This window comes from Apaloderma vittatum, unplaced genomic scaffold (assembly GCF_000703405.1).
Source record: "Apaloderma vittatum isolate BGI_N311 unplaced genomic scaffold, ASM70340v1 scaffold19383, whole genome shotgun sequence".
Classification (NCBI taxonomy): Eukaryota; Metazoa; Chordata; class Aves; order Trogoniformes; family Trogonidae; genus Apaloderma; species Apaloderma vittatum.
This window is the reverse complement of record NW_009710120.1, coordinates 17,537-30,867: the sequence shown is the minus strand read 5'-3', so window position 1 is coordinate 30,867 and position 13,331 is coordinate 17,537. Positions and strand designations below refer to the sequence as shown.

Genomic DNA, 13,331 nt, shown 5'->3' with positions numbered 1-13,331 from the left:
GGTTGTCTGCCTTAGATCTTCTAAATCTAAACAAAGAAACAGAAGACAGAAGTGGCAGGAATTCCATATAAGATTAGATGTTTTAAGAGATTTGTTCTGTTCAACAAGAGATTCTGGGCAGAGCAAGGCACTGAACCAGTCCTCTTGAATATCAGGTCTGAATTACAACCATTCACAAATCTTCACCTTTAGCATATACTTCGTATTATATGCTCACCTACATTTTTTAAATACAATTATGCAATAAAATCATAAAACGATCAGCAGCTCTGTAGCTTCCAGCTTTGCTGCATAACTGCACGAAATCAGACACTGTTAGAGTGCAAGGTTTAGAACATTCTGGTTTCTCCAAAAGATTTACATTCCAAGCTGTCATACTAGTTCCTCTCTCAGTACTTATCTTTGTTGCAAAGGTTAAACTTCAAGATAATTTTAGGGTCACACTTACATAGGATTTTATAGAAAAATATATGATTGCTTCTACTTACCTGTAAAGATATTGATCCTGTCTCTTTGTTTTTACTAAGGAAACTAGAAATCGACAAGTTCAAATCGATGCTGCTGTTATCAGCCGTAGAACCAGTGCCTGAATCTGCATCATTTTCCTTCAAATTCTCCAAATCTAGCTGCTGTAAAGTTTCAGTATTGTCTTGATTATCTGTTTTGACCTTCTCATTTTCTTCAGTGCTAATACTAATACTGGGGACTGGAGTGACTTCAGAGTCATCAGCTTGTTCACTGACGGTATCTTGAAGCTTATTTTTCATTATTTCATGGGAAGTAACTTCTGAGTGGTCTTTGTCTACCTGAGTATTGTTTTCCTGGATATTCTCAGGTCTGAGCTCTTCTGAATTTTGGCTCCCATCAGTCAGTTTATCCCCCACTTTACTATCCTCAGGCTTGCTCTGTACTGCCTTCTGGTCTACATCATCTTTTCCAGAATCTTTGACCTCTGTTTCCTCCATGCTTCTTATATTACCAATATCCTTATTTTCACTTTCTGCCAGTTTCTCGTCTACGCTGATCGCTTTATCCTGGCTTTCCGACAGAGTTTCTTCAGAGCTGATTATCTCATGTACCTGCTTAGCCTGACTTTCCACTGGCTTATCCTCCGTCTCAGGTATTTTATCCCCATCACTGATCTGTATTTCAGCAATACCACCCATCTCCTTAATGTTATCAATTCCACACTTTCCGAGTTCCTTTCCCTCATCAGCCCCTTTATCTCCAGCATTAGGCAGTGTTTGTGCAGTGGTGTCTGCTATCACCTCTTTCTGAGCTGTACCTCTATCTTCCTTTTGCTCCGCGCTGTTTTCTGCGGGGACCTTCTCTCCCTTAATTTCCGAGAGATCTGTTCCGTTCTCCTCCTCCTCTTTTTCACCAGTTTCCTTTGAAATGACTACTTCAGTTTCAACACTCTTTTCAGCTGTAGATACTATTTTCAGTTTATTATCTTCTGCCTGCTCATTTCCCGTGTCATTTTCTTGCTCTATTTTTAGGTTGGGTTCATCCTTTTGTTCTGATTTTGTTACCACAAGTTCTTCCCCTCCTTTCTGGGGGTCCGTATCTTCATGTGGTTTTTCCATGCTTTCTGCATTCTTTTCAGCTGGCATTATTTTGCCTTGCTCATCTTTACCAGTTGGCACAGAACCATTCTGCACTTTCATATCACCACCAGCAGTATCATATAGGTTATCAGTTGTTTTTCTAAATTTAATGTCCTCAGATTCATCTCCAGTTGTTTTGTCATCTGGAAATACAGTGCTGACTTTGTCCTCAACCACATTGCTTTCTGTTTTCTCAGAAAGAGACTCCAGAACAGAGGCATTCTGTGAAAGTTTATCCTCTTCAGAGCTGGCAATACTAAGGTCAGAGGATGCACGCTTCTCCGCAGGTAATTGCTAAAAATTAAAGGAAGCAAAATATTTAATACTTGTCTAACTTAAAGCATAACTCTATTGAAGACTACCTAAAAAGAAATTAATATTTTATTTACAGGCAGAGTTATATTAATTTGATAATGTCAGAGTACTTCACTTGGTGTTACCACAGAAAAGTGCATGAACTGCAGGCAGGCTCTGAACAGAACAGTTTCACAAGAACCCTCTTCCATCTCCTATAATTTAATAAAATATACTGTGACAGAAGGAAAGGGAACATGGTCAGCTCCCTGCCTCACACTTAACAGAATCTTCGGGCACCTTTTTCTAATCACATCAAGGTTTTTTTGGTTTCTTCTTCTTAGTTCGTTTCCCCAGTGGTCCCAGCTACATCTGGATCTGAAAGACACTTATCGTTGTGCCAGTTTGGCTAGGAATAAGCTGTGTAGTTTTACTCAGCCCAGCATTGATAAACTGCAACATTAAAACCACCTTCTGCTTCATCAATAGGAATACCTTCCCCGTGTTCTTTGTAAAAAATGCCTGAAATTTTTTAATCACAGTGGAACTCCATTAAAATGGTGAAAACCTCCAGCAGATCTGATTAAATGGCAATACAGAACTGGAACAGAAACAGTTACATAACTGTAGAAATTGTGCTGCTGCCGGAATATGAATGAATGTTATCAGATTACATACAGACATACAAAAGAATATAGCAATAAAGCATCATTTTAATAATAATTGCCCTTTCACTCTTCAAAGTGATTGTGGTATCTCTCTGTCTATATTTACTGTTAGAACCCTGTAATTTGCAGATCAGGCTTCTGATTTGCTATTGGAACACAGCAGGTTAGCTATTGTAACAAGAGCAGGTTTGATTCCCTGATTCCTACCTTAAGGTTTTCCCAAGCATATAGAAAACATCTCCTTTTAAGTCAAACGTGCATTTAAAAGATTTCTTCACATAATTGTTCTAGAAGTTCACTGTTGGTCTCCAAGCAGTTTTAAAACAACTACCACAAGGAAATAATGCAAAAACATCAATCCCACGACTTCCTAAACTGCTGCATGTGTCGAGACACTTAACTGTGGCTCAGGGTGGAGCTCCCTCCAACCCTCGCAGAGACGGGAGGACGGCCTGGCAGCTGACCAGTGGAGGGAGGTGGTGGGTGATGCCTTAGGAGACACAGAGCAAGTCCTGGAGGCATTTGGAGGGAATGAGCACTTGCAGATCTGCTGGGGCCGACAGGGAACGTGGTATGAAGGCGAGAAGACATGACTAGCGTGGTGAAGGAAGGGTAAGGAGGAAATGGAGGTGTGCTTCTTGGGCACATGCACCGGTCTTCTTCACCACTGCTGGTAATGACAGCTACTGGTGGTACTGGTCACTGTCCGTGTCTAATAATGCTTAAGCCAGTTAAGTCAGAAAGCACACTACCTGTAAACTCTGCAACCTACAGCCCTACCACTGAACTTCGTGCCTTTGCCCTTTGAGGAACTTATTTGTGTTTTAAGATCCTTAAGCATCTCTAGAAATATATTCAGAAATGCAATCCTCTCTTGGTAAAATATGGGGTTTCTTGCTTTTGTTTTTTCTACGACAGTCATGCTGTAAAATCACAAACTTAGTTTATAGCATAATGGTCAGATATCTTCCTTAATATTTCAAGCATCTTACAGAATACAAATTATATGTCTACTCATTCATCTAGTTGTTTTTACTTAAAACCATTTGTATATCTGATTTTTAAAATTCGACACCACATATACCTGTAAAAATTAATGAAGATAATATTAGATAATATTCTTTATTATAAGTTCTTCAGGAGTTTAAGAATATGCTAATTTTGAAGATGCTGACTATGTATGTTGTCATAAGGTTAGAGTATGTTTATGTTACTGTTCTTAGAGGACTCGATACAGAGGTTGGGTAGTACATCAGAAACTGAGTTCTCCATAGGAAATTAGTTACTGAAACTAGTTGCATATTTTAAAAAGTAAATTTTAAACTGACCAGAGAATTTTCTGTTTCTTCTTCTTCATCCTCATCTTTACCATCTTCAACTTCTTCTGTAACTTCAGCCTTAGCTTCTGCTATCAATTCTCTTATTGGTTTATTGGAAGTAACAGTAACAAAAGGATGCTTGTGAAAATAAAAAATAAGCACAATATTGAAGGGCTGACTTGATTGTACACAGGGGAAAAATTATAACTCTCTTAAAGAAATACAACTTCAGAGAAATGTTACTTTGGTTCTTTCAAACCTGAAGATTCACAGTTAACATTAATCATAACTGTCCTAACGTTTTCTTTTTCTGTTTTAAATATAAAACATTTGTATCCATATATACTGTGTAAGTAGTCTAACAAACTTGCTAAAAATACAAGTAATTCATTTATACTGACCTGTTTCGTAATCCAAAGAAAAGAAGTAGAAAGATTTTTTAAAATGTTACTTTTCCTGGAAATTAGTTTCATTTCAGTTCCACGGTTAAATTATTTTCTGTTAAACTTCATCTAGAAATATCCCTTGTACAAAAACATCTGCTTTGTCTTTAGAACAATTCTTCCTAACAAGAACATAGAATTCTACATTTAAGAGGTAACAGCTACCTGTTCTTGCCCTGCCGTCTGACTCTTCTTTCTCTGCTTGGCCCTGCTGCTTAAATCTATGCAACATATGCCGGATATATTCTGGATAAAGTAAATGCGTGCTGACGTTCAACAGAAGCAAATGTACCTGGTCACATCTACTCTTGTTTAGCTGTTCTGCAGTGACAGCATTATAAAGGAAGGCTGAGCACTAAAGCTTTTAAAACACCTGTCAGCAATTGATTACTTACGTAAATATTTCCTTCAGCCATTATAAGCATCAAAGTATAAATACTTATGCAAAGCCGTTAGTTATATTACATCAAAATATGTGAACAATTAATTTGATCTGCACTTGGTATCATTTAATAACATTTTACCAAATAAGGAACAATGCAAAAATGTTTTAAAAGATTGTGTACAAACACTTAATTTGAAATTATTTGATATTACTATAATACTGCTCTGTTGTTAAAAAAAATACAAAATATGCTTGCCTTTAAACAATAGTTCCTACCTGTAGAAGCTGAGTTGCACTCCACCTTGCATCTACATTCTTTTCCAAACATTTCTTCAAAAAATCTTTAAAATCTGATGACCTACACAAACAAGCAAACAGGTAGTGTTCTTTTGTCTTGACATCAACCTAGCGTTTAGTGAAATTTTCTTTTGCTTTCACACGCATCTACACTGCAACTCCTTCTACTGATCTAGGGGAACAAAGATAGTACAGGAATGCAAAGGCCATTGTGGAACAAACACAATCTTTAAAATGTTTGTCCATTAGTAAAAGAGTTCTTTTTGGCACCGGATTTATAATACATCACAGCTAGATCACTACAGAATCACATAAAGATATTAAAATTCCCAAATGGACAACAACTTTAAAAAATGTTTTCTCAGGATAAAATTACTTTAATTTCTTTTCAACCTTTTTTTTTTTTTCTGTGGTCCTCAGATCATCTACTGCATTTGTAAAAAGCTATCTTGTATACATTTTAATGCAAAATCACTGAAATATTTCAGTATGGAAGCTTCTATACAAAACTACAACAAAAAGACCATAGTCCCAGTAGTATAAGGAGATATATGTATATATGTGTGTGTATATACATATACACATGTAGAAGCACGTATAGAATAAGTACCTGACTTAGCTAGTCCCATAAAGTTTCACATGTCGATGCCCATGAACAGAAGTTCAAAGAGATGACTGGGCATGCCATAGACTCAAAATCTACAGGCTGTGGTAGGAAAGTTGTGAATAAAATACTAACCATTTTGAAGGCTGTGCTAATGTAGGTGGATCAGATTTTGCTATTTTCAGAAGCACTCGCATTGGATTTAACTCATGATGAGGGGGCTCTATTTGAGCCATTTCTATTAAAGTAATGCCAAGAGACCAAATATCAGCCTTGTAATCGTAAGGCCTGTCTTTAGAGGTCTCGCACATTACTACTTCTGGAGCCATCCTGCAAAAAGAATAATGAAGGATCAGATCAGAAAATGCACTGCAATCTCCTTCACAAAAAGTTGTAAAAAGACACATTTGCTGAAGCATTTCAAGAAGCACTTTGTACTCTTGCTTAACGTATTTACATGGTATTGTATCCAGCTTGCAATATTAGCAACACAGGTAATATTAAGATGTTAGTTCATACTAAAAAGTCAGCAAAGCAGTGCACTTACCAATATGGTGTACCAATAAAAGAATCTCTTCTTTGTATTGTTCTTGTGTTTTTAGCCGATACTCCAAAATCCGCTTAAAGCAAACATGAAAACACTATTAAGTGAGTGGTTGAAAACATGTAATATTTTACAACTGTCTTCCTATGTTCCCAAGCAAACAGAAGAGCATTGTAACTTCAAAGTGAGATAAAAATTTGTGTTTTGGTAACTTAGTGCCAAGGCTCAAAGCATTTCTAATACAAGATATTGAATAAATATTATTCTCCAGTGCTCAAAACAGGTAATACCGTTGTTGAGTTGTGTGAGACAAGCAATGCATGTATTTACTGCAAGAATCTGTGGGTTAAATTATTTTAATTAGAATTTCTTTAGCCTATGAAGTCTGTATTTCTCAGACATGGCATTAGTGCTCTCATTAATACAACAACTCATTTGATTTTTAATTTCAGGATTCAAATTTTCATAAAGCTACAGTTTATCTTACGGGTTTCTTTCAACACAACTTTTCACTTTAGATATCTGAAAACTTGCATATGGAGCTTTGATGTAACATCCAACCAAAAATCAACTTGATCTTTCCAATTACTATTACTCGTCTATAAAGCACTATGTTTCTCACTTAGAAAAAAAAAAGATGACATATAAATAAGTGTTATATGCTTATTATAGATGTAACTTAATGAAGATCTAGAGATTAGAGCTAAGGGGCACAATTGCCATATGTTGCTGTCTTTAATCTGTGCAAAATTACTTGATAGGCTCAACACTCAAGAAGCCTAATTTTACTCTGTGCAGAAAAACACAAATACTAAGACAGCTATTTATTCAAATACAAAATCCGAAATCTTGGGGGATTACAGATTTATTTGCTGTTCACGTTTGTAAAACAAGGAATTACCCACTTCTGTGTGTACCAGAATCAAAATATAAATAGCTTAAAAGGAGTAAAAAGTCTTTCAAGGGATGCTGTACAATTTTCAACACTAAAGTAAATCTGGTTTTAGAAATCTTAATTAGCAAACCTGAAAACTTCACTAAATGCATGTGGGGAAGAAATCTCCTTGTGGTCTGAACCATAAAGTAGTATCCTGACAGCCTGCACAGTGCTGCCTATCAGCTAAGCTTGACAAAACCTTAAAATAGTTCCAGTCTGCACAACTAGGAGCCAGGTCATATGAGGCAAATAAAATGAAGAGGAATAAAGGATACTCTCTGTAACCGCGAGACTCTTGCTACTTTTTTTACAGTAGTACTAAGAAACTAAGACAGTGATTCTATTACATTTATAAATAAGACCTATGCACTGACTCCATCTTTAAACCTTCAGGTTTCCAAGAAAAAACAGAACAGTGAAGTTACCCATACTTTGCAGAAGAACAGAAAGGCACATGCAAGTACTGCATGTACAACTAATAATCTCGTGCAGGGATATCTATGCAAAAAAGCACAGATACACTTAATTACCGATGTAGCAACACAGGTTCTTAAATGTTCCCAAACTCTTAACACAGACGATGTGCTGTATCTCACAGAGACACTGTGATAAATACGAGTTAGGTAACAGACATATTTGCGCACATCTTGCTGACATTTAAAAGGACCATCTGTAGCAAAGTTGGGAATTTAGAGACCCAGCTCACTGTGGTGATCTTCTGATTCTCCTTACCTTTACCCTCTGTGTAACCTGCATCCAAAAAAATACAACTAATACAGGGAAAATGCAATCATAAGGCCATGCAAAGTTCTGGGAAAGACTTGTATATGCAGCACGCTTACCTAGTTTAATGTCTCCATCTAATGTGAAAAGAATATTGCCAGCTTTTAGATCTCTGTGGATGATCTTATTTTCATGCAAGTAGTTCAGTGCTTCCAGTGTCTGCCGGCACACCACTTTGATCTGTGGCTCTGTTAACGGCCTTTCAAGTTCTACAAGAAACAGAAACAAACACAACATTTTTGCATTTTATGTTACGTGTTCATAGCAATCACTATAGAGTATATGTGAAAATTCATTATTCTGACAGATTCTGATTTCTGATGCCAGAAAAGCTTGTATCTTAAAATATTTCCTCCTTTCAGCAAAAGTTTCATCCCTTTTACCCAAACCCCTCTGCATTAGGAATTATGTACACCTACCTACCTAAACTGTGAAAAAGCTATATAGTTTGGGGATTGGTTCTTTTGTACAGTACACAAAGATGGTAAAGACTAGGTCTTTCACTTATGGTATTAGCATTCACCTAACTTGAGGAATAAACACAGAAAAATCTAACTGATGCAATACCAAAATTGTCACAACGTAATCTGGGAGATGGCAGGGAAGAATGATAACCTGAAAAGGGCTCATACAAATTATAACAATACAGAGCTCCATAAGAATGTAAGAACAAGTCATCACATTCACTTAAAGGATCAAGACAAAAATGTGTTTTGAAAAGTAAATAAACACTTCAAAAATGAGAGAAACTTAATCTAACTTTAAAAGTTATAATGTCCATAGATGTAAGTGTAAATGCCAATTTAAAAACCCCAACATTCAACACATATAGCACACCAATTACATAAATATTTGCATTTCAAAACACTATACATATGAAACAAGTCTTACAATATATAAGACGTTACCACGTTTATTAATTGAAACAACTTATTTACCCAACATTACTGCATCTACTGCTCCACCTGCACAAAATTCGATCAGGATCTGTATATAAACAAAAGAATACACAAATTACAAATTAAATAGTTCTGCTGAACTGAACCACTGATTAAGGGAGAATTATTGCAAGACTAGAGTTTCAGACTATTTGGCCATAACAAATTATTTCATTAACCTCTGCAAAATATTGATACTGTTAAGTAGCTAAAAGCAGGGCTGTGCTGTTCAAGCAAATTATTTGAAAATTGCTTGGGGACACAAGCTTTACACCATATATGAAATTGCAGAATATAACTTATAAAACATATTAAAACAGCCAGCCTGAATGTGACTCGTTGTAATGTGATTTACACAATTCCTGCAAACTCATTTCTTGATTATTAAACTGTACTTCTGTACTACAATCTGAGAAGTTCAAGTATGACAGCTACATGATTTTCTAGTAGCAGATGTTATCTCCTATATTGTTTCACATGAGATGAAAATACAGAAATACACTGAAGTTACACAAAATTACTTAATTTGAATGTTTACATATTTTGCTCTCCATTTTCATTGGTGCTTACAATACATCAAGATTTTTATCCCAGAATCTAATAATACTACAACAATTTAATCTCTGGTTCTCAGTTTCCATTTGAAACAAAAATAAACTGCAACTATTTCAGGGCACACACTGTGCTGACATGTAGAACAGAAAGAACATACACAAAGGAGAAAGAGCGTAGACAAAGGGAACGAGGAGAACAAAAAAGAGAAAAGGTCATCCAAGACTGACATCTCAGTCTTTCATATCTGCTTTTTCTTCTTTAGTTTCAACTTTAACCACTACATTATAATTTTCAATCTGACAGCTAATGAATATTTCTTGTCAGAATTCTACCAGACAATGGTCTGGGAAATAATACCTCAATTTTTTTCCTTCAGAGAACTTTCAAAATCAGAGTGTAATTCCCATGAAAGAGGAAACCTCAAATTATACCTTAGAACACTTTTATGTACACCACTTATGTTACATATTGCTTCAAATTACTATTATAATTAAGAACAACAGTTCTCAGAGACGCATTTTATCATGCAACTCTCTGTAAATCCTTCAAGTCATTATTCCATTTACATGCTTCTACATACTCACTGACAAGTAAGTTAGGTGTGGGAAATTGTAAATAAGGAATCTCTCTGAAATTTGCTGTTTAATCTGACAATCTGACAAAGGTCTCTTTGGTAAAAAAAACTGTATTTCTAAAATTGGAAAGTAAAAGTGTATTTTACATTCAACTATTATTCTCCTCTTTTTTTCCTCCTCTAAACCCGGTTTACTTACCACATCATTACAGCCTTCTCTTGGTCACTTTCATGCCTCTGCACTTCACTGTAACCATATATCTACAATTTTATTTTCAAACTATTTACTCATCTTCTACATTTATTCTGCCAGTGAAGCCTACCCACTCAGTTTCATATTCTGCCTCTGCATACTTGCTTTCACAACAACCTTTATGCATGGAAATTTTTTCACTGTTCCACTGTTTTATACAACAACATTTTACTTCACATTCACATCACACAAGGTTTTCACAAAACGTAACAAAATAAATCTACATCAGGAAACACAGTATTACACTTTCATTGTGTTCATGCTTAAAGGATAAAGCACATCTGTAGGAGTTCAAGGAAAATATCTTTTACTTGTTTTAGGTATCTTTTTAGACTATAAACTCTTTCTAAAATAGCCAAGTATTTTTTGTACAATTCTGAAAGCACTTATAAATACTGCACTGGATCGCCAAAAAGAAAAAACCAGTACTTTCATAGCTAAAGCTAGTCAGCGTACAGGAATTAGGGGAAATGTGATGTACAGTCCTATGTATGCCCACTACACTTCTATGTACAAATATCTAGGTTTTAAGTAAATTAATTATGGCTCAAGTCCTGGTAAACTGTCCCTCATGAAGTACAAATGAATTAACTCATATTTAAAATGCATAGTTCACAGGCTGACCTTTTCAGCACGTTATTTATTTTTCAGCGGCAGATTCTTAGACTCACTCTAAATGGTGCTAATTAAATTAAATTCTGATTACTGCTGTTACAAATAAGCCCTAAGAACTCTCTCCATACACCAAAATGAATGCTAATTTCCAAATTTTAAATTGAAACTCGTGACCAAATGGCTCAATATAACTCCATTTTACAGTGACAATTTCCTAAATGTCACACTTAAAATTTACAGGTTAGTTTTGAAACAGAATCATTATCCCAATAGTGACAACCCTGAAGAAATGTGATTGACAAATGATCTTTAGATAAAGTCAAGGACAAAAATGTAATTTCAATAAGCTTTTGAAACAAGCAAAAGCATTTAGAGAAGAAAAAATACCTACCCACAGATTGTTTTCGTAGTAGAAAGCATCTAGGAGCTTAACAATATTAGGATGATCACAGGATGCTAAAATATCAATCTCAACCATGTAATCTTCAAGTTCTTCTTCTGATTTAGTATCAATAACTTTTGCAGCAGCCAGTACTTTTGTTTCTTTGTTCTGAGCCTATAAAAGGAAAGTCACAGAAAACATACATACGTGAATTTCACTAGAAAATTGCCATCAGAAAAAGAAAAAAGATGCAACCAACCAACCAAAAATCTTCTCTTGACAGTTCTGTATTATTCTCTTGCCTTTCCTTTGCATCTCTAAAAAATGAGAGTACCTGCATTTTAAAGACTAGATAAAAGCTAGCAGAAGGGTGTAATAACTGTTCTCAATGTCAAGAAACACTGAAAAACAGGAATATAGAAATACTTAATTCTCATCACATTCTTTAAACCACCATGCAGTCAGTTGCTCTGGGTCGTGACTGTTTTATACTCCTAAAATGAAGGTTTGCGCTACTCCTCAAAAAACCCTAGCTATTAGCACTTGGCAAGGAGTCTGACGTAGCCTCCACCCTCTCATTTTTGGACACACATTCCTGCCCTTCTGACACTCCCCCTGCTGTGGCAGCACAGCTGTTGGCTCGAAAAGCCTCACAGAAAAATCAGAACGGGTAGGTTACGCTCTTCTTCAGCCAAGGGTTCTGATCAAGCTCCCCGTGTCAGAAAGCTGCCAAGCCACCATGAATTCATCCGTGTGTTTTACTCTCTTCATTTCAGAAGTCTAGGAGGATTTCCAGGGACGGCTACTCGTGGAAGACTGCCTCCCAGAAGATGCTGCCAGCCTCTACTTTAGTATTCTGCACCCTAAGATTAGGGAACTACAACTGCTGTGGTGACACAGTCAAATGGAGAACATATAACATTTTTACTTGAAAAGCAAAAGGAAAACAAGACCTGGGATACCCAAGGAAAAATAAAAAGCAAAGCATTTCTGCTATGCATTTAAATACCTTTGGCTTTTTTGAACATAAGAAGTTACAAGCAGTTAGGGTGACATTTAAATACTAAAAAAATTTCACAAATCAGTTGCTGTAAATACTTATCCAGAGAGTACTGCTGAGAAAGTAATCCAGCAAACCTAGGCAAGGTGAGATTCTTTTTTTTTTTAATATATAGGTAAATAAAATATTAAACACAGCCTATAGATGTGTGTGTCAATACACACACAAAACTATACCTACTTTTTAATAATTATGTTTGAAGGAACACTGAAACTTGAAATACAGTAAATTTGAAAGCAGAAAGTATATTTTCTCAGTGCATCATAAAAACATTACGTTTTTCAGGGCGTTTCAAATGGTTACCTTTTGCCTCTGAATAAGTGAAGTTGTAGGACTGAAGTCTACTTCACCGATTACGCAAAGACCATGAAGAAAAGGCCCAGATTTACTCCACCTCTTTAAACATTCAAATGAAATTTAATGAGAACTAGGGACCTACGCTCTCTCCAAACCACCAAAAGACAAGAACCTGCAGGGGCAACTGTGACTCCCAATATGAAGCATCACAAGGCGGTTCATCCTGTCTCTCTGCTGGTGCGGCTGGCCTCAAATCTAGCCTAGATGAGCTTGGGACACAGCGAGAATCCCAAAACCTGACTTTAGTCACTTAATCACCTTATACTGGCACCAAACAAAAGCTGCTACCACACAGCAAGTAAGAATTCTGAAGAATGATTTCCAAGGTTCAAACATTATTACTTTCACAGCTATAAATAACTCTCTCAATGTGGCAAAACGAGAATAGAGGATTTATAGGTACGTGTTTATGATAGCATTCAGTAAAACAGCAGTAACAGCAAACCGCAGTTATCAGCACAGTCCGAGCTGATTCATCTTGTGTTGAGGGTAAAGATTTTCTGTAACATGTTTATCTCAATATACTTTCCAAAACAAACAAAAAATCCCAATCATCCCAACCCCAGTATTTGCTCTCCCTTTTTTAACAACGCAGATAAGGGATCTGTGTAACATTATTCGAAAACAAACTACTGAGATGTTTTCCAACACACTTTCTAATGATAAAAGGTCCGCTTCATAACACAAACATGATCCGGTTTGGTTTCACGCTTTAT

The 13,331-nt window shown here is 36.0% G+C and overlaps 1 protein-coding gene across 1 annotated transcript in view; it reads right to left on the bottom strand.

Annotated features, from left to right (window-relative positions):
* The window catches only part of SLK (STE20-like kinase), a 43,383-nt gene that overhangs the window by 12,519 nt on the left and 17,533 nt on the right, over positions 1-13,331 (bottom strand). The window contains exons 2-9 of the mRNA XM_009867198.1: positions 11,208-11,372; positions 8,820-8,868; positions 7,941-8,090; positions 6,165-6,237; positions 5,753-5,947; positions 4,993-5,074; positions 3,898-4,026; positions 489-1,901 (exon numbers count right to left, since the gene is read on the bottom strand). Coding sequence (XP_009865500.1) covers positions 489-1,901; positions 3,898-4,026; positions 4,993-5,074; positions 5,753-5,947; positions 6,165-6,237; positions 7,941-8,090; positions 8,820-8,868; positions 11,208-11,372 — 2,256 coding nt within the window. The remainder of the gene's footprint in view (positions 1-488; positions 1,902-3,897; positions 4,027-4,992; positions 5,075-5,752; positions 5,948-6,164; positions 6,238-7,940; positions 8,091-8,819; positions 8,869-11,207; positions 11,373-13,331) is intronic.